Consider the following 27,251-nt stretch of genomic DNA (forward strand, 5'->3'; position numbering starts at 1 on the left):
TCCTGTCTGTCTTCCCTTCCCAATATTGGCATAAACTGGCTAAGCAAACTCTTGCATGGAAGAAATGGGGGGAGGGGGGCACCACAATGCTGCAGCACAGCGCAGGATCAATGCAGGGTGAAGTAAAGGGCAGTAATTTGTGACTGCAGTGAAGTGGCTGCCTGAGGACTGGCCTACCACAAGTTCAATTTCCAGAACTGTGTTGACAATCCTAAGTAATCATTTCCATAGAGAGCCACAATTACACCCAAAATTACATACTGGACAGTACTACTCCTTTCCCACTCTAGCAGTATAAACATGAATTTGGCATTGTTGTTTCAAATTCTGAGCAGCAACTAACTTGGTTAGAGCACAGATGAGCCAAACTGAAAGCCACATTTGTTTATCTATCTGCCCCATGCACATAAAACACGAGGATAAGTCTTTTTTTTTTGTAAGAAAAGGTGCCTGTGGAGGAGGGGAAGTGAACTCTGCCCCATCTTCTCCCTGTGCTCCATCCCTACAGCCACTTTTCTCCCCATGCTGGCTCTGATACCAAAGAGGGTCAGCCTGAGACGAAAAGTGTACGCAGCAATGGAGCGTGTGGCGAAGACGGGGAGGAGGAGAGGAAAGGTTTCATTTCCCTTCGCTCACATTCACCTTTCATTCTAAAAATTACATGCTTCAACTGAATCTTGGAACAGATGGACATCGTCAGGGTTTTCCTGCAGCAACTCGGTAACTGAACACCAGGGCTTCCTGTTAGTGGAAGGGAGCGTAGGAGAACTGGCTCTAAACACTTGTTTGGCATTGAATCCAGAAGGGTTTGCATCCGAGTGAACATGCGTACGATCGGGATATTCATTGCAGCGCTGGAAGCAAGCAAGCAAGAGAGAGAGGAGGCTATGAATTCGCACAACAGAAGAAAGAGAGGAGAGAGAAAAAGAGGTCAAGGGTGCATCACTGTAATGGGGAGAAAGAGGAGCAGCATTTTAAATGCTCCGTGCTTGAGGAGCTGAGCAGGTGAGTCGACGCAGCCCCTGAACAAGAACAAAAACTGAAATCTCTGCATTTCTTTTCATTTCGTTTTCCGCCTGAGAGGGCGCTCCCCTTTCTCTAATCAAGGGCCCGCCCTTATTGCCAGCCTACCTACGCGCTCCGCCCTTGCCAATTATGAACAACCGCAATTAGCAAAGCCAATCAGTGCTGCTCTCAAAGGAAAGGCTCGTGCCCACTTCCCTCTCCCTTCCAGGATCATGCTGCTTTTCCTAATAGGGTCTCTCTATCTCCTTGCCGCGGGGGGTCACGGGAGTTGTAGTCTCTTGACATTGAAGGCCGCGCCCCCTACCCGCATCGAACGGCGTTATATGAAAAGGCGATTCATTCTCCTCGCTCCTTTTTCTTCGTGCGCTCCCCGGCCTTCCTGTAAAACACCTTCCGCGCCCCGCCTATTTCCCCTCTTCTCGAAATGGATTGTGGGAAATGTATTTTTTCTCTCGACGGAAACATGCCGTTTGGGATGAAATCGTACTACAACTCCCAAAATGCGAAGGAACTATCACGCGGCACGGGAACGCCCCCGTGAGGCTCTTTCAGGTCACATGACCATCACGGATGTTGCTTCCGTAAATATCAGGCTGAAATGCTTCAGTTCGGACAAATGTGAACTCCCAGGTAAGGTGGATCTAGCGAGGGGGGAAGTATTTTGGTTTCCGTTCTCTTCCGTCAGTCAGAAAAGAGCTTTACTTGGAAAAAGGTGGCAAAATTGGCCTTCTAACAGTCGGAAATTATTTCTAGCACTCCGATATTTTAGATGTGATAAAAGGCTCTACCAGTGTTCTTTGATCTGCTCCTTAAACATATTTTTAAAATATGCAATTTTGGGAATAAGTACTGACTTTAAGTTAGATGAGATTTTTTTGTTTCCTGTGTTTTTGCCCCGCTCTCGTAGAACAGTAACTTTTTTTATAAATTCTGCATTCACCTCCCCTCAGCTTTTAAACGACGATCATGCCAGGAGGGAGTTGGTATTTTTTAATTGCCTTTTAAAAATTATTATTAAAAGTGATTTACCTGACGCTACTGCTTGCCCTGCAGCAAATTGGACCATCCGTCTTCATCAGACAGTCATAGAATTGTAGACTTGGAAGGGATCCTGGGGATCATCTATTCCAACCCCCTGCAGTGCAGGAATCTCAGCTAAAGCACCCATGGCATATGATCATCCAGCCTCTGATTAAAAACCTCAAAGGAAGGAGAGTCCACCACTTTACAAGGGAGTTTGTTCCACCGTTGAACAGACCTTACCATCAAAAAGTTCTTCCTGATGTTTAGTCAGAATCTCCTTTCTTGTAACTTGAAGCCTTTGGTTCAGGTTCTACAGAGCAGGAGAAAACAAGCTTGCTCCATCTTCCATGTGACATCCCTTTAGATATTTGAAGATGGCTATCTTATCTCCTCACTTTTGACTTTTCCAGACTAAACATACCCAGCTCCCTCAACCGTTCCTCATAAGGTTTGGTTTTCAAACCTTTGATCATCTTCGTCTCACCCTCCTCTGCACACGTTCCAGCTTGTCAGTATCCTTAAATTGTGGTGGCCAGAATTGGACACAGTACTCCAGGTGTGGTCTCACAAAGGCAGAACAGAGCAATACTTAATCTAATGGCACACTGTTAAGATTTGTTATTTGGCATTAGGCTGTCTATGAACGTTAGTAAGGCTTTAAAATATTCTTCTAGCAATATTAATCAGATGTAATTCAACTGACAAGATTTGCATCACGTCAACCAAGTGACAAATTCTAGAGTCACTAGGTTGGTTTGTCTAACAAAAGCAAGAAAAGTCTAGTGGCACCTTGAATAATATAATCTTATTATGGCCTAAACCTCCTTTGTCAGATAGATAAGGTGGCCTGCAGTTAGCTATAATTGAAGAAGAAGAAGAAGAGTTTGGATTTGATATCCTGCCTTTCACTCACTTTAAGGAGTCTCAAAGCAGCTAACATTCTCCTTTCCCTTCCTCCCCCACAACAAACACTCTGTGAGGTGAGTGGGGCTGAGAGACTTCAAAGAAGTGTGACTGGCCCAAGGTCACCCAGCAGCTGCATGTGGAGGAGCGGAGACGCAAACCCGGTTCCCCAGATTACGAGACTACCGCTCTTAACCACTACACCACACTGGATCCCATTGTTGGAGTGTTAATAGGTGGTCATGCAACCTTTTCTGAATCTGTTAGTATTATCTTAGAAATGTGCAGCCTAATTCTAATGTATATTTACTCAGCAGCTAATCCCACCAAGTTCAGTGGAACTTTATTCCAGGTAAATATTGTAACTGTAATATATAATAAAAGTACTGGTATATTGCTGTGGTGGATACAGTTGTAGGAACATGTGCACAGCTAATTATTAGTTACTTATATTTTTCTTTTACTTTTCTGTGCTATGATTGCATAGACACTTAAAATATGGTCATATTTGGACAACACATATTTCCCTGTATAATTATCTAACAATAAAATAGTGATTGATAGGCTACCTATTAAAAAAATATTTCAAGCAGAGATATTATTAAATGGCATTGGCCACACAAAAGCTAAAGCCAGCTTGCAAGCATAACATTCCAATTGTATGCATATTTGGAAGTAGAACCTTGAACAATGGGGATTACTTTTTATTAAATGCACATAAGAAATGTTTATATCTTTCTTCCTGACTGCACTCTTGAAGTGCCTCACAGAACTTAAAGTATAAGTAAAAATACTCTAAAATTGATCTGTTAATATTAACCATGCTCTTCATTGGCACAGATAACACTATATGTATATTATTTAATCTTTCCTCCTCAGAGCACAGAGAAGCATTAACTATATAGTACGAACAATCTGTGAAAATGGAAGAAAGAAAAACTAAGAGGAGGAGTCCCAAATCATCCACTTCTCATGTCACTCAAGTGGTGAACAATAAGAAAAATTCTGTGCCTCCTAGCAAAAGTACAGTGTTTTCAAACCCTGCACCACAGCCACCTTCACAGAAACCAAAGTTTAAAAGGTAAATGCTCATATGTTTCCTGTTGTTGTCAAGCTGCTGGCCAAAGTGAGGGCAAAGGGGGAAAAATATAAGAAGTGATTCAGGCTGCAATCTTACACCAACTTACAGTAAACGTCATTAGATACAATGGCTCTTTATTTGTCCCTACAGCACGACGAGCCACATGTGTAGACTTGGATTTTCAGTGATTGCTTTTTTCTACTACAGTTCTAGTGAAATCGCAAAAAGGGAAAAGTAATCAAACTAAATGTACTTCAGAGAATTTTACTGTTTTATCAGTTATCTTTCTGCAGCAAGGCACCCAAGACTACATACAAGCATCTTAATATAAATTCACTAAAACAGTAACAGAACAACCCAGAAATACAAAAAACAAATTTAGAAGGTAGAAAAATAATCCTACACCTAATATCAATTCATAAGATTGAGTAATAATTAAATGCAGTACTGTTTCCTCAAGCAAATACTTTGGTTCTAATGACATAAAGCCTGTATTGTTGATTAATTCCATGTGATCTTGTTCAAAATTTGTTTAAACTGCAGATATTACACACTTTCAGAATTCTGAGCTGTTGTTAGGCTACTTTTAATTTTATAATACAGGGTTTTTGAAATAGTGGGTTGTTGAATGCTTTTTAGAAAAAAATCTAACACATGGTTTGGATAGTCTTCAGTAAAACAATGAGACTCTTAAAAAGTTTCCATGTAGAATTTGTCAAACATTTTTAAGGAGATAGATCCTTGTCATTCAAGCAGTTATCTCTAATTCATAAATTAGCACGCAGCCTTTCTTAGCTAGGAATTTTCCATGAAATCTTTGCATGATATCAGATCTTTTTCTTTCTTAATGAAATGTAAAATCTAGAGAAGCTGTTTGTACAATCAGATAACCATATCACTACCTTCATAAGTTGATACTGTGAATTGCAAACTAGAACACTAGTTTTGGATATAGCATAATGGATCATTCATTAATTTATTTGTGCTTTTGTCCCAGGATGATATTTTCTTTAAGGCATTTGTCACATTGTACATTCAAGATAGCAAAAAGACTGAGAGCGCCAAGAAGATGGTAATAATTTAAATAACTTCTTTTTGTCAGGGGCATGAAAGAGAAAGCCAAAGCACCAGGAGCAGAAAGCAAAGGAGCACAGTCTGCTCCAATCCAGCACTCATTTCTCACTGATGTATCAGATGTACAAGAGATGGAGAAAGGACTTCTGAGTCTTCTGAATGACTTCCACTCTGGCAAACTTCAAGCATTTGGTAATTTGGCTGCTACTTCTCCACTTCTTTCACATGTGAAAGTGTAGGATATGGCTGAAAGTCTTAAGTGTTGGCTAGATCTCTTAAAACGTAGGTGGTGTTTCACTAAAACCATCTTTCTCTCTAAATCTGGGTATCTGTAGCAGAGGAGGCAGATCATGGTACTATTGCCAGACTTCGAAGTACAGTGGTACCTCCGGTTGCGGGATCTGTTCTGGAAGTCCGGCTGCATCCCAAGGAATTCACAACCAAAGGTGCCACTTCCGCACATACACGTGATGCAGTTTAGCACTTCTGCGCATGTGCGCACAACAAAAGCCAGGAAAATACTTCCAGGTTTGCCATGTTCGCATCCTGAAAGACACACAACCAGAGGTGTGCGTACTGTACTGTAGAGCTATAATGTATTGTCTTATGCTGCATACTTTTGCCTGTGTAAATCTTCTAATTCTTTTATACAGTCGAACCTTGGAAGTCGAACGGAATCCGTTCCGGAAGTCCATTCGACTTCCAAAATGTTTGGAAACCAAAGCATGGCTTCTGATTGGCTGCATGAAGCTCCTGCAGCCAATCGGAAGCCGTGGAAACCGGGTCAGGCGTTCGGCTTCTGAAAATTGTTCAAAAACCGGAACACTCACTTCTGCTTTTTGATAGTTTGGGACCGAAACATACGAGTTCCAAGACATTCGGCAAACAAGGTACAACTGTATTGGAATAAGTAGAAGAGATGGTTTATTCCTTTACCTTTGACAGAACTTTGTTTTGATATTTCTGCATTCTGATTGTTTCAGGAAATGAATGTTCCATAGAGCAAATGGAACATGTAAGAGGAATGCAGGAGAAGCTGGCCCGCTTGAATCTAGAGCTTTATGGGGAGTTGGAAGAACTTCCTGAAGATAAGAGAAAAGTAGCTAGTGACTCCAATCTTGATAGACTGCTGTCAGATGTAAGTATAAACAACGAGGAGTTGCTCTACACAGTCACATCTGTATTCAGAAAGTGGGAAGAGCTGAATGGAAGTTCTTGTAACAATAAGAACCACATCTATAGATGCTAAGATTAGTTTTCTAAAGCACTGTACTTCCATGCTTGACTGAATAGAACTCTGAAGCTGGCTAATTCCATTGCTGTCTAAGCCTAAACTTGGGCAACCAGAAGAATTCTGAAAATGGGACAATAATTACAGTAAGCCTAAATTTAGTTTTGCAGTGAACCAGTACAAGCATCTGTACTGGTTACCAAAATGCTTTTGGGCAAAGTGCTGATTGGCATCTATAAAGCCCTTGGGTCCAGCCTTCCTCCAGTGGAAGACTCCATTGGATCTCGGTCCTTTCTGTGAATGGAAGGAGCTGCCCTCCTTGCAGAAGAGACACACTGGATTTAACTAACTAAAACTTGATCGCTTGGCTAATTTATCACTATCATGCTGATTCTCTGTTTTTTGCATTGTAGCTGGAAGAACTGAATTCCTCTATGTATCCTTTTTGTGAAATGGCCTATGCTGATGAAGCAAGTGTTAATTGCCCAAATTGTACACCTTAGATCGTAAGCAAATTGTAATGATGAATCCAGGTTAAACAATTTGACATCAATTCAACTCAAGCAATTTTTTATTTTAAGGCTTTTATTTTAGGTTGTGTTAGATTAACAAACCCATGAAACATATTCTCCTATGTTCCTGTGGCTTCTTAATAATACTCTGCTTTTCTTGCTATTACCTTAAACATTGCTCTTTTCAAAGTACATATAGTACTAGGAAAAATTGATGTTTTTATAGTTCAGTCCTGTAAGATGCAGTTCCTTAACTTGCTTGTTTCAGACAAAAACTTCATTTAGCAGATGTTCAAGATGTTCCGAATACCAGCACAAGCTAAAATGCACCTTGTCTTTGTGTTTCGGAAACCCAGGGTGTCTTATTTCATTTCCAGTGGACTCTCTTTCTTGCTTCTGCAGCAAAGTATTTATATGCAAGTGAACATATTCACACATTCCTCTTAGCAGATGCGAGTTCTGCATATCTGTCAGGGTTGGAATCTAGGGTACAGGATGACCAAGTCTTGCTGCTATGCTTTGTATTACTGCCTTATCTACCGTGAAGTGTTTGAAAAACTTGAAAATGCATTTTTATGCTGAGTGTTCGGATGATTTTGAGTTCTATATAAGTATGATTTTTAATATAATATGTTCAACTTTGATTAAATTAATAATGGAGCGTGGTGTTCCTGTTGCTTTCCCACGGTGCAGACAATCAGCTTAGACGTTCCTGTGTTTCTTTTTGCGGGTGATGCTGTTAAATTAGTGTTTAATTTATTTCGGCAATAAAATAATTCTAAAGATTGCTAGTGTTTTTCTCTACAGTAACAATTTATATGTCTACCACGGAGAGGTTCTTTAAGTGTAGCTTATTTTGGTGGGGGGCAAGGGGAGGTATTATACTGCAGTATCAGGGCTTGAGTCAGGCATAGGTCAACAAAAAACAATAAATCACCCAAGGTCAGTGAAGTTAAGACTTTATTCAAGTTCAGGTCCAGCAATCTCTTCCTAGGAGGTCTTGCTCCGATGACACAGTTGCAAGGACTAAAGGTCCCTTCCTGCCCAGCCTTCTCTAAGGCTCCTCTTCTGGGTTTTTCCTGCATAGTCTCAAACCGTGTCTGCACAGAACTAATCTCTGTTCTGCACTCTTCATTTCTCTGCACATTCTTGGAGACTGGGGGAAGGGGAGCTGGTCACAGCAGGATGGGGAGACTCCCTGGATTCTTCAGCAGCCTCTTGACTCCCTTCCTCTCCAGCTTCTGCTTCAGCCTCAAAGTCTGAACTGTACTCTGCCACAGATTCTTCTTGCATACTAAACCCTGTTGCCACTCCAGCTTCGAACACCCCCTCTCCTGAGTCTTCCCCCTCTGACAATTCATTGTTGTCCCACTACCAGTCCCCTGGCTCCGAGTCTTCTGCTCTTGGGGGTTCCCCAGCGGGTGCCTCTTATCACTTCTCTGCACCCAGCCAGTCCATGACATACAGTTTGCATTTAAATTCTTGTTTTATTTTCCAAATCTGTTGCTAGAGGAGTTTGTTTAGCCCATGGTTGGTTTTTACTCCCTGAATCTGAAGATCATTTGGGTTCTTTGCTTTAAAAAGCTTATTTCACACCTTTTTCAAAGAAGAACTCAAGCAATAAAATATGAAAACATAGCCATGAAATTGATTAAGTTAGTCCAAGAACAACAGCTAACATGAGGAATTAATAATTCCAGTAAGAAGCACTCAGCAACACCAGGAGCAAGATGTAAATAAAGTTCTGCCATGAAGATCTGAAACTTATTTTGAGACATTCTTTTTCAACTCTTAACCTTCATCAAAACTGCAGAATATCAAAATACAAAAACAGATGAAAACCAGTACAATCACTTTTGAATAAAACTCTGTGATGTTGGTTTTTTAAATGTAGTATTGTACCAAAGGTTCTGACAGGCCAACAAATTTCAGTTAAGCTATGGAAATGATGCACCAGATAAAAAAGGAGTTTCTTTTTATATACATCTATTTTTTCTTCAGAAGCAAGGAAAAGGTGACTTAAATGTAGATGCATTGTAGTCAAAGTGCTTCACATCAATTATCTTAGTCATTCTTCTAACACCCCTGCTAGATGATTATTGCATGTGTAGTTGCTGATTTCTGCTGGCTGATTTTTGTGAAATGCATTGGAATCCTTCCAGAAGTAAAGGTGACATCCTAAAAAATGTAAGCTGACAGCTCAACTGACTATGCCAGTGTAAGTCGAGTCAGAATTAGCCCAGAACGATAAAAGAAGCTTTCTGCTTTGGTCCTGTTTCAGTCCTCTTGGCTGTAAGCCCAAAGTGCCTTGTGTTGTGTACTTTGGTTCCTATGGAGATGTAAGGAAGTACTGACCTTCAGCCAATCCTGCAGCAGTTTTGCATTTCATACGGCAGGTCTCTAGTGGCTTCTTCACGGACCAGAAACTATATTCTACTGAGGTAAATACTGTTCTTGTTCCCCGTTTTTCTTTATAGGGTGGAGGTGGTAAAATAGACAAGATTTTGTTCTGTTTGGTTGTGTTTTAAAAACTGCAGGAGTTTTCTCATCCTCCAGTAAACCTATGAAACATGGCAGGCTTCAGAAGAAAAAAGGAAAAAAATAAAGTATGTGCCACTAATAGAGTGGTGCACAAAGGATTAATTTGTAACATGGCTAAGGAGGAAAATGTGAGAAGCTCAATGGGAATAATGACAGAGCCGAGAGATTGATTGTGGGTGCTGAAGCATGAATTTTGGCAGGTTAAAAATCTAGCACATCTCCACCATGTTCTAGAAACAAATGAAGCGTTCTTACACTGAGTCAGACCATTGGTCCATCTAGTTTAGTATTGTCTACACTGATTGGCAGTGGTTCTCTACTATTTGAGGCAGGGATCTTTCCCAACCCTATCCAGATGCCAGGGATTGAACCTGGGACATTTTGCATGCGAAACAGATTCTTGACTAAGGCAACAAAACAAAGGATAGAGGGAAACAGAGACCGACACAGTATAAGGAAATGTATGGAATATTAAATTGACCCTAGAAGTTAAATACATGTTTGCTATGGAAACAAACGGAAAACAATTTCAAGCTTTAAAAAAGAGGGTTTTAAACCACCATCTTGTTATATTTTTGCCCCATTTTAATCAATGCCTGGTACCTCCTTTTAATGAGCAACATGCTTTAATGATTTCCAGAGGGGTAGCCATGTTATAGCACCATCCCAACCATGTCTACTGAGAAGTAAGTTTTGTTGAATTCAGTGGGACTTAATCCCAGGCAAGTGAGGTTAGGATTACAGTAGTCTTGGTCTCTTTCAGGAAAAAAAACAATAAAGAGTTGTGGCCCCCAAGGCTGATGTGACTCAGATACATAGTTCAATGAAATTCTAAACCCAGAGTTTATTTTCCAGGAAGAAGAGTCTCTCTTCTGTTTCTAGGCCTTTAAGCATGTCTGTATGAAGTGTGTAGCTGCAGCGCTATTAGCCACGGAAGATCTACAATGACCACAGCTGACACAATACATGCATCACACAGTGTTAAAGAATGGCATTTGGAAAGCTTAGGGTTGCTTGCAGGAGGCACAAAGAGCCTGGATCAAAATCAGACTACAGAAATTTTGAAGACACGGTTCAGTACTTGGACACCTATTAAAAACAAATCTCTTAACAATCAGGTGAGCTGCAGTCACACATAATTCATTTAATCGTCGTGCTTTCGGCCTTCATTGTACTCCTAAAGCTTACACACAAACACACCCTTGCATATTGATTCATACTTTCATAATTTGAGTAGGAAGGACTTACACGTTTTCAGATATATATTGATGTCATTGCTGCATAGGTGTGCCTGCCAGCTGATGCCTTCAAATTCTGGAGTGACAGGAGTTCTGACCGCTAATCCTTGGCCTTGCCTAAACCTATCCCCACTCACTAAGTGCAATATCACAGCACTTGCTAAGTTATGAAATGTCAACAATGATGCCCACTGCAGGTCAAAAATGAAACAGAGGAACCAAAATTAGAACGATTTAAAACATTTTAAAGCATTTTAGCCAGTTGCCCACAATAATCATGCATGGCAGGTTAGGCTGACAATTGGTGACGGACCTAGTTTAGGAAGTGAGCAAAAACAATGGGAAGTGATTTTAAAATATGTAACTGAAAACCCTGAGTTCCCAAAATGTTTTTTGTTGTGGTGGCTAAACGTTTTGAAGCAGCACATGCTCAAGAGACCTAAAAGAACTACACTGGCTCCCAATACATTTCCAAGCACAATTCAGAGTGTTGGTGCTGACCTTTAAAGCCCTTAACTGCCTCGGCCCAGTATACCTGAAGGAGCATCTCCACCCCCATTGTTCAGCCCAGACACTAAGGTCCAGCTCCGAGGGTCTTCTTCTGGTTCCTTCACTGCGAGAAGTGAGTTTACAGGGAATCAGGCAGAGGGCCTTTTTGGTAGTGGCACCCTCCCCTCAGATATCAAGGAGATAAAACTTTTTAAAGACATCTGAAGGCAACCCTGAATTGGGAAGTTTTAAATGTTTTATGTTTTGCTGTGTTTTTGTTGGAAGGTGCCCAGAGTGGCTGAGGAAACCCAGTCAGATGGGTGGGGTATAAATAATAAATTAGTAGTAGCAGTCCATGACAGATTACGTAGTAATAAATCTGCCAGTCTTTAAGATGCCTCAATATGTATTTTCTGGTACCTTATTTCATACATTCCATTTTGGAGGGAAAGAGGGCCCTGTTTTGGGAATTGCACCAGTCCCCCAATCACCTCCACACAAAGGCCTATTTGATTTTCTCTTTTTTGTGTGTCTATGTGGCAGTTGCAGGCGCACTCTCAAAGGAAAGATGTTTAATGTCCAAATTAGATGGGGCTCATTCTTCTTCCCTCAGAAAAGAGACTGAATGCTCCTTGAGTTCGAAGCAATGGGACAGTAACACTGACGGGATTTCATAATGGTGCTTTCTTGCCACAGAGTTGCACTTCCTAGAAATCCCCAGTGAAAGGGAAGTTTACAAAAGATGACTTTATGTCAGGGTGTGAAAGATGAGTGCCAGGGAAAAGACTGTGTGATGGTGGGAGCTGCCCTTTGAGAGAATCCTGTGATTTCCCCCCAGCTCTTTCAGGAAAGAGTCAGACTGATAAGTCACTGGTTTGACCTGTGGACGGACAAGCAGCGCAAGCAGTTTCTCCATGGCATATTGATCAAGTGCAATAAGTCACAACTGAAGTAAGTGAGCCACAAGTTGTTTCCCAGGCTGCGTTTTGTGAAAAGAAAAAATAGGCTCCACAGTACACCTCCAGCAAAATGGATCTTTAACTCAAGCCAGGCTGATTCCAATGCCATCATTGTCCAGTGTTCACAGAAGGCGAAACACTTACCCGTACGCATCCAAATGCAGGAGCTGAGACCACATTGTGTTCTTGCAAGATGGGTACTTAAAATTAAGGCCTATGTATTACAACAGCAGAACTGCCTGGTGAAATGCATTTTGACAGAAAACAACTTTTGTGTTTATAACAATTTTGCAATAAAGCATAGCAGCCTTCTTAAACAACGCAAAATACCTATTTATTTCTGTTAATGCTTTGAGAAATCCGTCTCTCTCACATGACCAGTAAAATATGAGAATTAAGATATAACGATGGCCAGTAAAGGTAAAGGGACCCCTGACCATTAGATCCAGTTGCAGACGACTCTGGGGTTGCGGCGCTCATCTCACTTTACTGGCTGAGGGAGCCGGCGTACAGCTTCCAGGTCATGTGGCCAGCATGATTAAGCCGCTTCTGGTGAACCAGAGCAGTGCACAGAAACACTGTTTAACTTCCTACTGGAGCGGTACCTATTTATCTACTTGCACTTTGACATGCTTTCAAACTGCTAGGTTGGCAAGAGCAGGGACTGTCACGGGGATTCGAAGCACCGACCTTCTGATCAGCAAGCCCTAGGCTCTGTGGTTTAGACCACAGCGCCACCCATGTCCCAACGATGGCCAGTACATGGGACCTTTTTCTTTTCTTTTTGCATGACAGAAAAACTGATGCTAAGGCTGGGCTGGGGAAACTTTACTCCAACTCCTATCAGCCTCAGCCAAGCAACACCAATAATAAGGGATGATGCAAGTTTGTAGTTCAGCATCATCTGGAGGGCTAGAAATCCCTCCTCTCTATAAGATTAGAATAAGCAGGAGTCCAAAGCTTGCATTTGGCTTTGGCCATGAAGCTTCATACAGTAGTGCTAATTCTTCCAGAAATGGTCTTCTGTGAATTTGTAACTTGTGAAGCAGCCTTAAATTTAGAAAGCCACAGCATGTAGTGAAGCTGCTTTGAGCTTCTCAAGGGAACAGTGGGGTGTATGTGTCATAAATACCTACAGAGTTTTTGCAGTGACCCGCAATGACTGGGTTGAGACATAACTTCAAACTGTAGTTTGCTTTTATGTCTGAACCCAAACTTGCCCGCAATCCATGGTTTATTTGTAGACAACAAACCAGAACCTGAAACCACTGTGTTGAAGTTAGTTTGTAAATTACAGCTTGTGCTAACTGTGGATTGGTGCTGTGTCAGTTCAGAGACCATTGACAAACCACAGTTAAGGTGACTGCTCTGCCTCAAGAGGCTGCAGCATTGTAGAGATGGAAAGCAACTTATGAAACTAAGTGCTGAGCAGACAAGAGAAATCAAAACTATGCTTTGCCTGTTATGTCTGGAAGTTCAGACACTGCTATGTCTTCTTAACCAGAGTTACTGAAAACCAGTTTCACCCAACATCAGAATCCAGTCCAAATCCCAGTGTGCATGACACAGTAAGCCAAACTATGACTTACTGGGACCACTGTAAAATGTAGTTTCCTGAAGAGGAGCTTGTAGCTGCTTTGTTCCTCCTCGATCCTTTTCCACCTTGGCCCACAAAATTTGCTTTGCCTTATGATGTTGTCTGGCTTCATTTGGCTTACTATGCCACGCAAACACGGCCAATATCACATTTATATTCTTCTGAGTCTCCTGGCAATAATTCTTCTGGATCTTTCCATAGTTCCTGAAAGGTGGTAATCAGAACCTCAGCAGAGGGTATTAATAACCACCCACTTAGGCCTGTCCTATTTCACAGGTTTGCTGAAAGATGGTTTGTAGAGAATATCCCAGTGACCAAAGTGGATTTCACCACTGTACTGCCACGTTTCATATCTTTGTACATATTCTCCTTTCTCAACGCTAAGGACCTTTGTGCAGCGGCCCAAGTCAGCTGGCACTGGAAGTTTTTAAGTGAACAGGTAAGCTTTGGGTCTGTATCTCAACTGGGGGGAACCTCAGGCCTGGTGGCCAAATCTGACTCTTCAAGCCTGGGACTCTCACCATACATGCACTCTGCCTGGCCACTCTCTCTCTTCCCTGGCCATCCCTTTTGCATCCTCTTTGCCTGTTTTTTGCCTGGCTACGATGTGTCCTTAACCTACGCGAATGCCTTTTTCTTGCTTCAAGGATAGAGAAGTGTTTGGAGAAACTAGTCTACTGTACAAAGATAACATTTACATCCATTGCTCTGCCCTCTTCCATGTGGCCTCCAAACAGTTGCACAGAAGGGAACGTGGCCCTCATCCTTGGTATATATGATCTTCACCAGAGCCAAAACTACATTTTGTGTTTGGTGCAACAACACTGTAGTCCTCTTCGGGCATTTAGGATATCTGGGATATTGCACATGTGAGGGAGGGCTGTGGGGATGATCAGGCTAGATCTCTGACCCCTATCATTGTTGCCCTCTGCAAGCCCCACTTGGGGAGCCTGCTTCTTCTCATGTAGGCTCCCTACGTGGTGTAGTCCCTGGAGAGTTAGGACTTCTCTGTATGATCCGGGACTTCAGAATAAACTCTGAAGATGTGCTTAGTCAAGGTAGCATTTGGCTGAATTGTGCTTACTTGGGGAAAAAATCTTCAGCTGCTTCTCATTTTTTGTATGTGACAGTATTTTAATATTGAAAATCACCTTGTGGGGGCTGTGCACCCTGAAAAGTGGATTTAACACACTTTTAAATAAGCCACACTTTAAGATTCTTGGATGTTTAGACAATATTTTCCTTTGGAAAACAAGCCTCTGTTTTTTACTTCCCTACTCAAAAGGATTGTCTGTGGATGCCGAAATGCATTTTGTTTGGATGGTTTCTACCATACTTTCCTGAAAAAAATGAGTATAGTGCTTGGAAACAACATTATATTGCTTGTGCAACTGACCTGGATTACTTAACTCCGAGGGAAGTTGCTGAGTCTTATGGAACACTGAATGAACCTAAACCAGAAAATGAAGACCAAAAAGAAAAACTACGTGCAAGATGTCTGCGGAAAATTATGAGAGAGAGATTGACTGTATGCAAAAGTAAGTTGGATGAAATTGTGATTTGATTCAGTTAATGGGACTTACTTCTGAGTAGACATAAGATTGCATCATAAATCTATCCTCCAAGGACTAATATTTAAAAAACAAAACAAAGCAAACCAGCAAAATAATATATTACACAGGAAAGCAGTGAATGTTTGGTTGTGTGATGGATCTTGTTTCTTGACGCATGTAGCAAAGTGCTAAGAAAGTTAGAGCACCACAGTGATGAATAAGGCTTGTGCACAAGAGCGTGGGTGTATTCTCAGCCAGTTCTCATTTTCTTCAATGGGACTTGCAGGGTAGATGTTGTTAGATTGTCCTTTAGAGGTTGCATGAGTGGCAACCCCCATTCCTCTCAAAAGCTTCTGCTGTGATATTACTCCATCCAGTTTTGGACAATTGTTCTGCAGACCTACAATGTTTAGCAGGTCCTCTTGACCCCCTGGGAAGGGCTACAGCAGGAAAGACAGGAAGGACAAGATGACTTCCAAAAGCAGCCTTCCTCTCATGCAACTGTTGGCTACAACCCTTAGTTTTTAATGGTGTATCCTTCTAAGCAATGTTTAAATAGTGGTTTACCCCTACAGTAGCAAATGGTCAGAACAATTACAGTAAAAAAATATTGAAGGAATAATTTAATAAATAGTATTCTTCATTTGTTATACTTTTTATATGAAAATAAAATATGAGAACATGTGGAATTCTGGTTTTGTTAGATGTGGTTTTCTGACATGCATATATGCTACAGGTATATGAAGTGAAAAAACACAAGCATGTGCTTGTGACATGAGGTTGGCACATGGATTCAAACATGTACATACCTTCTATTCAGGTCTGTAATGTGTGCAGCAACTCGGGTTAGCTTAGCTACAATCTATACCTAGCTACATAAAAGCTTGTTTTCAAACCAATTGAAATCATCCAGTAATTGGGGAAAATGTACACAGGGAGCTTTCAGAATATTCTGTGCCTTCTGAAACATCTGGGATTAAACAGCATTGCCCAATGGTCCTTTTCAGAAGAATTAATCAAAGTTCGTCCACCTTGGAACTCAGGATTTTACAGATCTGGATTTCAACCAAAGTTGCCCCAGACTGTCCATGACCGAGTTAGATCAGCAGCAGCATTGTTTCAAATGAAGGTATTTATTGTTGCGTCATGTGTTGCTATTGTTGTTTCTGTTTCAGTGACACATGACTTGAGTCTTGTCTCTGTCAGTTCTCATGAATGAAGCTCAGTGCTTGAAAAGGTGAAGAATGCATTTCAGGAAGGCCAGTGGTGGAGGCACCAGCCAAGCCCCAGACCTCCTTGCTGATGCTGCCTGTTTATCTGCCCTCATTGAGTGAGCAGCACAAGGAAGAGTGACTCTGCTTGATTTTCCCTTCCCTTCTTTGGGAGGAATCTCTGCTGATCTAACCCAGAGGAAGAGTCCAGGCAGCAGGAAAGATGGAGGGCAGACCAGTAATAGCATCTTTCCCAGCAACACCTCCCCCAACCCCCCCCCCGAGCGTCTACAAAGTACATTTTCTTCTTCACAAGTTAGCACCTGGAATCTGAGAAGCAGAATTTCCTTCCTTTTAATTTTTAAAGCATGGCAGTATCTCTAATATGTATACAGTGGTACCTCAGGTTACAGGCACTTCAGGTTACAGACGCTTCAGGTTACAGACTCCGCTAACCCAGAAATATTACCTCAGGTTAAGAACTTTTCTTCAGGATGAGAACAGAAATCGTGCTCCGGCGGTGTGGTGGTAGCAGGAGGCCCCATTAGCTAAAGTGGTATCTTGGGTTAAAAACGGTTTCAGGTTAAGAATGGACCTCCAGAACGAATTAAGTTCTTAACCCGAGGTACCACTGTATTTAAAGTTTGCAAATCTAGAATGTATGATTAAAAAAAGAGTTGTCTCTGCAATTAAATTCCAATACCACTTCCCCAATAAATTGGAGACTGTAAATATTTCACATTATTTCCCCCTTTGTGACTACCATGACCACAAAGCATTGCTTGATATCCTATTCAAATTACAGCTTTGAGGAACCCAGTTTAGCATACAGGGGTTTTATTTTTCTTTTAACAAAGCCTCTTATTCGATTCTATGAGAGAATCATAGAATTCTGTGATTCAGTGATTGATATGACTAGAGACACTACAGTCAGGGGAAGATTATAATATATACTTATTTGATTTTAACTTCTTAGCAATCCTGGCTGGTTAGACTGAGAGAAACTAACTTTCCTGAATCTCCTCAGTCAGTTTCAAGCTTGACTGCAGAGTTGGAAAAGGGAGTCTCTAATAAAAACACCAAAACCAGGTTCAATGTTGCTGCAGAATAATTGTTGGCCCCATTGGCATCCCTCTGCGGCTGCATGTACTTGAAAAAGAAACTGCAGAAAGATCCAGTTGCAGTTTTTGAGTGTAAAGTGATACACTTGGGGTGGGAGAGAGAATCCCAGCTTCCCATAGACACTGATTGGATCTGAAATGGCAGAAATAATGGGGAGGTACCTGATAAACAGAATGTTCACACCCATGATGGAGAATGGAAGCCTGATGCTTAAACTAGGTACCCCCACCAACTCTTTCTCATTTAATATTTTCTCTCAATGATTTTAGAATGGAACACCTTCCCCGATGGAAATGCTTTTCAAACATATTTCTGCAGATGCTAAATCTGTGCCACGCGTTGGTTTGGAAGCTGAGACATTTCCAAAAAGGTAAGCAGGATTCAAGATTTCAGAATATCTGTCTTAAGACACAGTTTTCAAAAATAATATCACATAATCTGTATCCATGTTCATATTGAAACTGAATAAAGATAAATGTTTAAAAAGGGGGGGTATCACATGTTAAGAATAGAAAAGTCCCAGTCATGTGGCACAAATTAATTCAGCAACTAGCTGTTAGTGCAACCCAAAATGCGAACTAAATGCATATATTTTTGTCTTGCCTGGATAGGGGTGTATTCATGAGTTTTTGACTGTGTTTACATTTGAGAGACAATTTAAGTAAGAAATTTGAGGAAGGCCAGACCCCAAAATGTGTGTGTGTTGTGGTCCTACTGAGGGCTTGTTAAAATGTAGGGTGGCAATGGATCTTTGTGCCTTCTTATTCCCTCTGCAACCAGTCTGCATGGCTGTCTAGCATATGTAATCTCATGTTTTCATTCTGTGCATTTGTCATTAAAAACCAGTAATTCTTTATGTCACTTTAACCTTAAGTTTCACTTGTATTCTTATAGAAAGAAGGCTGCTGGCAGCTGCTCTGATACTGTCTTACCTCACAGACTTCATCGGACTGTTTTACAAAAGGACCCTAATGAAACACATTCCCCTCAGCTACGTCTTATCTTGATATCATCCCATGTTCCTGCTTATGAGGTATTCTCATTGTCTTATTTACAGCAAGTGAAGTTAGGACTTTGTAAAACAGTAGTTTTGAATGATTCATAAAATCTGAATAATAGTTTGAATATAATTTAAATTCCTTTAGTGCTTAGTCATAAAATAGTAATGCAACGTTCAAATAACCAGGAACAGGGTTTTTTAAACTTAGCGTAATGCAAGAATAGCCCGGTACCTTAACATTAGTATAATTCTCAAAGACCAATTTCCATCCATGTTTTCCACATTTGCTGTTACTTTTCTATTCAGTATTGTGTTTCTTTGTTATTTTTTAGATGATTGTGGACAGTATTAAGCCTGGAGTGATTCCTGTAGTATATGATCATAGTGGCACAACCTTGGAAAGCCTCCTTTATTATGTAGGAAAGGCCTTGGATGGCCAAACGGCAAAGAGTATTGGGATTATTACTGATGGAGACTCCAGAGGGATTAACCTGCTTCAAGGTGGGATTCACTTAAAGTAGTAAAACACTTGAACTGAGCATATCACATTTCGTATTGAAGAGCAATATTGCATGGAGAAAATCAATGAAATTGGCAAGTTTCCTTTCCTTTAATAAGCCTTTGGCAGTAGGAGCCAGCTTTGAGACATGTTGTAGTCAGCGAAGAAAGTCTGGCCTGCACATTGTTCTGAATGTGCAGAATGATTTTCGCAGAATATATTTTCTTCAGAGAGAAGGTGGCTAGTGCTATATGAAATACAGCTGTTAAAAGGAGAAGTCTGAACGGTTCACATGATTAATACTGGCACCTCTCCTGCAAATGGCCTCCAGTCCAAGATTTTACCAATGTATACATTTAATAAGTCATTATAGGAATACGGTTGTTATCTATACACTTTGCTGCTTTTATATTTATTGGTTATATATAAGGCTTGTCAACACTCTGCCCACAGAGGGCTTCATTGGTTGGTATTTTCAGGGCTCCCTCCCCCCACTGAAATTAGGCTTGCAAGAAGCATTGTGTTGTAACCAATAGAATACACACACATTGCCATTTGTGTGTGGTGCCCACAACAGTTTATCCAACTTGCAAAAAGGTTGGTGCCTCATTATTAAGTAATATTTACTGTTTATGGCATGATCTATGATGTATTTATGTATGATATGAGGTATTTGTTGATACTATTGGTATGCTATTTATTTATTTTTAAAAAACAAACTGCTTAATAAAAACAGCAAGTTCCAAGTGGTGTGCATAAAACAGTAAAATATCAATAAAATGCAATTCAACAGAATTTAAAAATATACATGACTGATTTATATGACCACATAGACTTGATTAAACCTTAAAAGGGTTTTCACAGGTGCATAAAAGTGAACAAAAATGGTGAGATATGTTTTGCATTATATATATAACATTACATTATAGATGTGTTTTTAAAAAATCCTAACGGATAGTTTGCTTTGCTGACTTATTTAATTTCTTTAAGGCTGTAGCGTCAGTACCAAGAACCTTCTTAAACCTGAGGTGAAAGAATTTTGGGCAAAGTTAAGAAGCTGTGTGATGCATCAGGAAGGTGGTTATATAGACATCTTTGTCCCTCTGGCAGCTTCAGGTCAGTTCTGTTGGCGGCGATTGCTGGTCCTTCTATGTTACTTATGAAAAGTCTAGTCAATAGGAAAACCCAATTCGCTGACATTCATATAATTATACTTATTTAGTGGCCACAGCATTATTTGTTCCCACCACACGGAGTAGGAGCAAGAACTATGTGTAGGATTAATTGGCAGTTAAAATGGCTAAAGTATTTGTTGGTTACAGCTCAGAAAGTTTGACAATGGGTGAGAATCTAGACACTGGCTGGCCTAAATGCAGGCTGATACTTTCCCAGCTTGTGTAAAGGAATAACATAGACGGGAGTGGCAGGAACCTCCTGTCCACCATGACGCAAACTGATATACTTGGGTGTGTTACTGGTGTGTCATCTCCTAAGCTGGCCAAGACTTTGAAACAGCATCCCAAGGTCCCTTAAGTGTATTCTCCAGTGGGGAGCGAGGCAGCAACCCATTTCTCCATTTTACTTGAAGAAATAATGTCCTGAATGTAATAGCAGCAGTGTTAGATTAGTTAAGAAAACTGTAAATGGTCAGTGAATAATCTATCTTGCCTCACTTCTTCAATTAGGCAATGTAGCTATATTGGAGTAAGTTTTAACAACTAACTTATTGACTACTGACTGATAAATAGGTAGATTTTTACCCTCTTGAAGATTTTAACAAAGTTTAGATGTTCATGGCCACTGGACTAGTAAAAACCTATAATGTTTTATATGTTGGTGATGTATAATTGCCAAGGAAGGTTAGATCAGTTCCTTCTCTGTCTGGGTGGCTAATATGTTTCATTCTGGCAGGCTTCTAGTGCATTCAAATTGTAAACTTTGACTACTAAAATTTTGTTTTATACTGGTTTATATAATCTGTGGGTTGGATGCGGAATTTGCTTCCACTGGCAAATGGAGGTGACTTTTGCTGATTTCCCCTTGCCCTCTGTAGCAATCATTGACATCTCCTGCATTGACATCTCCTGGGATGGGAGATTGTGCTGTGGGTTGGGCTGAGGTAGAAGCGCTTGTGAAAATTTCCACCATTTTCTGACAGGGATGTCTGCGATAGAGTAGAAGCCTTCAATGGACAGGAGGCTTTCCATCTGTGGACGATGAAGTCTAGATCCAACTCTTCATTGTTAATATATTGAAGTTTAGTGTTGTAAACCACCCTGGGGTGCTGGTTGTAGCCAAAAAGCAGTTTTAAAATATTTGAATATTACATGACCAATATGAAATATGTAATTTTGCAGAGGCAGGAATGGAGGTCCTTTCTCAGCTGTCTTATGTAACTGGACTGTTTTTCCGAACTCCTGCAGGAATAGCAACCGGATCATATCAGCACAGTAAGTGAAAACTACTATACATATGCAGAGTTTGCATAAAGTATCTGATTTCAATGCATATTTTAGATATGTTAGGGCCAATCCTATCCCCCCTGTGGTCACTTGGCCACAAGCAAAGGCTGTAGCAGAAATGCTGGCATCCCATCACAAGCAAGGATGGACAAACTTTTAAATGCATTTGTAATCTCCACCGCCACAGATTCTTGCAAGGAGCAATGTTGCCTTGGCATTAGGAGGGTGAGGCCACTGAGAGCTTGCACATTGTAGGTAAATCACAATTAGGCATGGCATGGCTAAATGCGCCTATGCTCTGTTTTGGCAGAAGGCAAATTCATATATATGTTTAGTTTATGGTTGTAAATATCCACCACCTCTCCCTTACATGATATTATGTGCACACGCACACAGACATATATTTAAAGGAGGCCATTAAATTGCTTGTTATTGCTTGTTAAGTAATGGCATTTCAGAAATAACTTGTGTGTAAACCATACATTGTATTATAATAAAAATGCTGCATATAAAAGCAATGGCTGCGTATCTCTCCCATCTATTGATAAAACTCTGCTTAGATGCTTGGCCAAGTACTGTATTTATAGTGGTGAGTGTCTCAACAGCTGATTTAGTGGGGACTGGAGAGAAGAGACATTGGGCCACCATTTTAATGTATATGCAGCATTGGTGTGATTTTCAAACACAATTAGCAGCTGTTTATTTTCTTAAATATGTTTGATAAACACAGTGGTCCCTCAGGTTAAGTACTTAATTTGTTCCGGAGGTCCGTACTTAACCTGAAACTGTTATTAACCTGAAGCACCACTTTAGCTAATGGGGCCTCCCGCTGCCGCTGCGCCGTCGGAGCATGATTTCTGTTCTCATCCTGAAGCAAAGTTGTTAACCTGAAGCACTATTTCTGGGTTAGCGGAGTCTGTAACCTGAAGCGTATGTAACCTGAGGTACCACTGTACATTGTGCTCACAAAAAGCAGACCTATTAGCTAATCTATTCCTCTAAGAAGAGATCTCCAATGTGGTACCCTCCAGATTTTGCTGGACTCCAGCTTCCGCCATCCCATTGGCAATGCTGACTGGAGCTGATGTGGGTTGGAGTCTTAACAACATCTGGACGGCACCATGCCTGCTGCCCCTGCTCCAGTTTGTACAAATCTGTGGGATTTAAAAGTCCAGTTGAGTATCATTAACACAGGTGGTTTTATCTTGTAAAACTGAGGCTGATTGTGTTCTCATTATGCGCCCTGCTGGAGAAAAAAAAAATGAAATCTGTGGCAGAGTAACCCAAAGAACGGGGAATAACTTGCTGTGTCGTTATAGTTCTCAGTGAGTGGTTGGGAAACCAGAAAGATAGTCCTCCTCCCCCATCCATCTACTTTACTGAAGCGAAACTGCAATTGTGGCTAAGATTCACAGAATTGCTGGAAGACGCACTGAAGGCTGTCAGGAAAAACCTGAGACCCTATTTTTGTGATTTGCAGAAGAACATGACTGGCAAGATTCTTGGTAACTTCTCTCTCTGTTGCCTCCAAAGTAACTTTTAAATTAGAAATATTAGAATTATTGTAAAGGGTTATACCATGCACCTGAAATTCAGCATTTTTATGTGACTGTTGAGGATCACTTCCTATTCCATAATATATGTATGGCTCAATTCTTATTTGATGTTGTGTTCTCAAGTACAGAATTCATGTGCACACAGCAAACTATGAGGAGCATCTATGTAATTTTCATGGTTGTCCCATTCGTTCAAGTCCCAATCATGAACAATGAGCTTGTATTTGTGGCTAGCCTAGATCATAGCTGTCAACTTTCAGATTTGAAAATAAGGGATCAGCAGCCTCAAAAATAAGGGATCAGCAGCCTCACCTGTCCTGGGGACAGTCTACAGAATATCTAACAATCTGGGAAGCAGCGGGAAACTGTGCTGGAATAAGGGAATTTCCTGCAAAGAAAGGGAAGGTTGACAGCTATGGCCTAGATCATGGTTAGCCTGGATGATATATTTTCCTCTGTTTGGAGGAAACTTGCCTGTGTGCACTGCTTATAAGTGAGATGCTTAAGCCTAAAATGCATCTTATATGTTTGGCTGCAATGTCCACTCAAGAGGATGGAAAAAACCCTTCTGTTCAAAGATACTAATCCACATCTGCTGACTCTTGGTTTTTTGTTTGTTTTTTAACCAAAATACAGTATCATATAATCAGGTGAAGTCAGTAAGGCAGCCAAAATGTTTAGGTTTCTTGTTACCTTGCTTAGATTCCTAAATATGCTCAAGTCGGTCAAATAGATTAATGAGAAATTATGAGAGATGTCCCTCCTTAGCAGCAGGGTTTAGTGTAATCTGTTTGAGGACGAAAGCAATCCAGTGTTTTTCCTCTGCTGCATAAAGACACATGGCTTGTTTGTGGAAGTAAGTTTGTGTACTTACTGTGTCATTGACCCCTATTTGTATGTAGGACTGCACAGCAGCGTAATTTGCCTGAATACACTGGGTGTTCCTGAAGTTTGTGGAATTTAAGTCTTGTATGTTCTTGAAGGTCCTGACCTACTCCTGCTACTTGATTGACTAGTGCAATTAAAGCTGGATGTAGTCATATTCATTCCTTGGGTACTAAAGTGAAAGATAATCAATTTCACCTAAGAAAGTTTAGCATCACTTCATGGTGGGATCTACCAGTGATTAGGTCAAGTGGAAAGCTCTGGCTAGCATATGATCAGCTGCAACACCAATGCCATAATGCATTTGAGGAGCCAGCTGATGCCTTGGAACTGATGATTAGCCAGAGCAATTGTGTCAGCCTTGCTGTCAGTTGCATGCTACACCTCATCAGATAATCTAGTTCGCTGTGGATCCCCCTTAGCTGTCCAAAATAGAGGAAATAAAATTGACTCCATCTTTAATGGCAAGCAAACAAGATGAATTTTAACAGGGAGAAATGTAAAGTATTGCATTTGGGCAAAAAAAATGAGAGGCACAAATACAAGATGGGTGACACCTGGCTTGAGAGCAGTACATGTGAAAAGGATCTAGGAGTCTTGGTTGACCGCAAACTTGACATGAGCCAACAGTGTGACGCGGCAGCTAAAAAAGCCAATGCAATTCTGGGCTGCATCAATAGGAGTATAGCATCTAGATCAAGGGAAGTAATAGTGCCACTGTATTCTGCTCTGGTCAGACCTCACCTGGAGTACTGTGTCCAGTTCTGGGCACCACAGTTCAAGAAGGACACTGACAAACTGGAACGTGTCCAGAGGAGGGCAACCCAAATGGTCAAAGGCCTGGAAACGATGCCTTATGAGGAACGGCTAAGGGAGCTGGGCATGTTTAGCCTGGAGAAGAGGAGGTTAAGGGTTGATATGATAGCCATGTTCAAATATATAAAAGGATGTCACATAGAGGAGGGAGAAAGGTTGTTTTCTGCTGCTCCAGAGAAGCGAACACGGAGCAATGGTTCCAAACTACAAGAAAAAAGATTCCACCTAAACATTAGGAAGAACTTCCTGACAGTAAGAGCTGTTCGACAGTGGAATTTGCTGCCAAGGAGTGTGGTGGAGTCTCCTTCTTTGGAGGTCTTTAAGCAGAGGCTTGACAACCATATGTCAGGAGTGCTCTGATGGTGTTTCCTGCTTGGCAGGGGGTTGGACTTGATGGCCCTTGTGGTCTCTTCCAACTCTATGATTCTATGATTCTATGATCTTAAAAGCAACTAATGTGTAACTATTTATGTGCAGGTCAAATTATGTTTGATGCTGTGAGCTGGTCAGAGGTTCAAGAAAAGCAAAGAATAGCCGAGGTTTTGGTTGAAGGATTAGTTGAATTCTCAAGAGGAAATGATGTAAGATAAGCTTATTCTATTTAAGTATAATGGCTATGCCCTCAGTTTTGATTTTTGAAGCTTGCTTAAAATCTGTTCCCATTCCAGAGGCTATTGTGCTGTATTTAAGCCAATTTAATGAACTGTAACATTGGTGGGAGCAGAGAATAGTCTCATTGCCAAGACCCTAATTGGCAGGCTCATGGATAAGAGTTCTCCTCTTTTTAGAAACTTTTATTAGCTGTGCTGAAACCTGGCCTTCAGATTCTCAAAACTTTTATTCACCTACAGAAGAGAGGTTCAATTTTCTGCTTCTTTCTTGGGGCACTTTAGAATTTCTTTAATATTTTGTGGGGCGTGGGGTTGAACTGAACTTATTGTTGAGAGATAGCTGAGGATGGTGTGTGAGTGTCTGTTTTTCCTTTCCATTTTGTGGCACTGAGCCTGAGTGCTTTCTCCCATCCAAGTACTAACTAGGCCTGACCCTGCTTAGCTTCCGAGATCAGACAAGATCGGGCGTGTTCAGGGTAGTATGGCCGTAGACCTCCTGAGTGCTTTCTGAACTGAGAAAGCCTCTTGACTATTAACTGAAGCACAGGAGGCTGCTTCATCAGACCAGGCCATGAAATACTGTTGTTGTGCAGCCTCCATTTATTGCCATGGGACTGTGCAAATCTAATTTAATTTAAAAGTGATATACGCACTACAGTATATCTCTTATTCGCTGATATGATCATTGACTGTCTATGCTTGGGAAAGGGGTGGCATGCATACTGCCATACATTAACCTTTTATGATTTCTTAGGAAAACCCTTTTGAATTTCTATCACGCTTCCTGATGAGGAAATATAATAAAAAGGAAGAACTCAAAAGCCAGGTTCTGTCAACTGAAAGCAATCCAGAAGCAAGCCTTGGTGTGTCAGTTAAGGTACAAAAAGAGCCGCTTGTTAGCTTTGGGCAACTTCCATAGTTCTTCTAATACTTCCTCGTTTTGTTTTGGAACACTGTTCTTGGACAGGATTGAACAGCTTGCTCTAAGATAAGTGAAGCAATGCCTATAAAGTACAGTGGTGCCTCGCAAGACGAAATTAATCTGTTCCGTGAGGCTCTTCGTATAGCGGTTTTTTCGTCTTGCGAAGCAAGCCCATTGACAGCTTAGCGGATTAGCGCTATTAGCGGTTTAGCGGCTTTTAGCGATCAGCTGTTAAGCGGCTTATCAGCGGATCAGCTGATAAGCGGATTAGCAGCTTAGGAAAAGGGGGAAAAAAGGGGGGAACCCGCAGGAACTCACAAGACATTTTCGTCTTGCGAAGCAAGCCCATAGGGAAATTCGTTTTGCGAAGCGCCTCCAAAACGGAAAACCCTTTCGTCTAGCGGGTTTTCCGTCTTGCGAGGTGTTCGTCTTGCGGGGCACCACTGTAGTTTGAGTTCACATGTGCAACGATGTTCATAGTGTTTTTTCTATGTTTTATTTTAATATATGTTAGTAACTCCCTCATATCTCACGACTGGGAGACAGACAGTGTATAATTTTATATTTTTAAAAAGTGTTCCCACTTAGGTTCTGTGCTCTAATTGGTAACGTGATGATGATGTATATACACCTTTGAGTACAGAAACCTACAGCTGCAATGGCTGCTGTTTAGCTGGTGCAATACAAATGAAGCCTGTTTCTATAGCTATAAAGCAAGTGTATTTCTGAATCTGTTTGAGAATAGCTTCAGTTTATATTTTCAGAATAAATCTATGTAGCAGCATAAGAATATTTAATGATATTACCTGTGAGAACAAAGTAACAGCGCAGTCTTATACATTACTTAGAAGTAAGCTGCATCAAGTTCATGGGGCTTGTTTCCAGGTGAATGGGTATAGCGCTATAGACTAAGAAGCTTTTCAGATAATACAAACCTTTA

At 40.9% G+C, this 27,251-nt stretch overlaps 2 protein-coding genes across 5 annotated transcripts in view; both read left to right on the top strand.

Moving 5' to 3' along the window:
* Positions 1 to 1,518: 1,518 nt before the first annotated feature.
* CCDC28A (coiled-coil domain containing 28A) lies at positions 1,519 to 7,635 on the top strand. 3 transcript variants are annotated; one of them, XM_081855389.1, is made up of 7 exons: positions 1,552 to 1,656; positions 2,460 to 2,605; positions 3,839 to 4,033; positions 5,136 to 5,299; positions 6,091 to 6,245; positions 6,752 to 6,774; positions 7,119 to 7,635. In XM_081855389.1, exons 3-7 carry the CDS (start codon positions 3,876 to 3,878, stop codon positions 7,171 to 7,173), a joined length of 555 nt encoding a protein of 184 aa, XP_081711515.1. In that variant the 5' UTR covers positions 1,552 to 1,656; positions 2,460 to 2,605; positions 3,839 to 3,875; the 3' UTR covers positions 7,174 to 7,635. The 3 variants fall into 3 exon arrangements, with proteins under 3 accessions (XP_081711514.1, XP_081711513.1, XP_081711515.1); XM_081855388.1 differs by lacking the exon at positions 2,460 to 2,605 and having other exon boundaries at positions 1,519 to 1,656; positions 3,832 to 4,033; XM_081855387.1 differs by lacking the exon at positions 2,460 to 2,605 and having other exon boundaries at positions 1,525 to 1,656.
* Positions 7,636 to 8,961: 1,326 nt separating this feature from the next.
* The window catches only part of ECT2L (epithelial cell transforming 2 like), a 28,485-nt gene continuing 10,195 nt past the window's right edge, over positions 8,962 to 27,251 (top strand). For both annotated transcript variants that reach the window (XM_081855146.1, XM_081855147.1), the window contains exons 1-14: positions 8,962 to 9,291; positions 10,247 to 10,509; positions 11,957 to 12,069; positions 13,951 to 14,113; positions 14,960 to 15,212; positions 16,235 to 16,356; positions 17,830 to 17,930; positions 18,455 to 18,593; positions 18,893 to 19,061; positions 20,050 to 20,175; positions 21,417 to 21,509; positions 22,841 to 23,026; positions 25,256 to 25,359; positions 26,144 to 26,266. In XM_081855146.1, coding sequence (XP_081711272.1) covers positions 10,336 to 10,509; positions 11,957 to 12,069; positions 13,951 to 14,113; positions 14,960 to 15,212; positions 16,235 to 16,356; positions 17,830 to 17,930; positions 18,455 to 18,593; positions 18,893 to 19,061; positions 20,050 to 20,175; positions 21,417 to 21,509; positions 22,841 to 23,026; positions 25,256 to 25,359; positions 26,144 to 26,266 — 1,866 coding nt within the window. In that variant the 5' untranslated portion in view covers positions 8,962 to 9,291; positions 10,247 to 10,335. The remainder of the gene's footprint in view (positions 9,292 to 10,246; positions 10,510 to 11,956; positions 12,070 to 13,950; positions 14,114 to 14,959; positions 15,213 to 16,234; positions 16,357 to 17,829; positions 17,931 to 18,454; positions 18,594 to 18,892; positions 19,062 to 20,049; positions 20,176 to 21,416; positions 21,510 to 22,840; positions 23,027 to 25,255; positions 25,360 to 26,143; positions 26,267 to 27,251) is intronic.

This window comes from Podarcis erhardii (assembly GCF_964252035.2).
Source record: "Podarcis erhardii genome assembly, chromosome: 3".
Classification (NCBI taxonomy): Eukaryota; Metazoa; Chordata; class Lepidosauria; order Squamata; family Lacertidae; genus Podarcis; species Podarcis erhardii.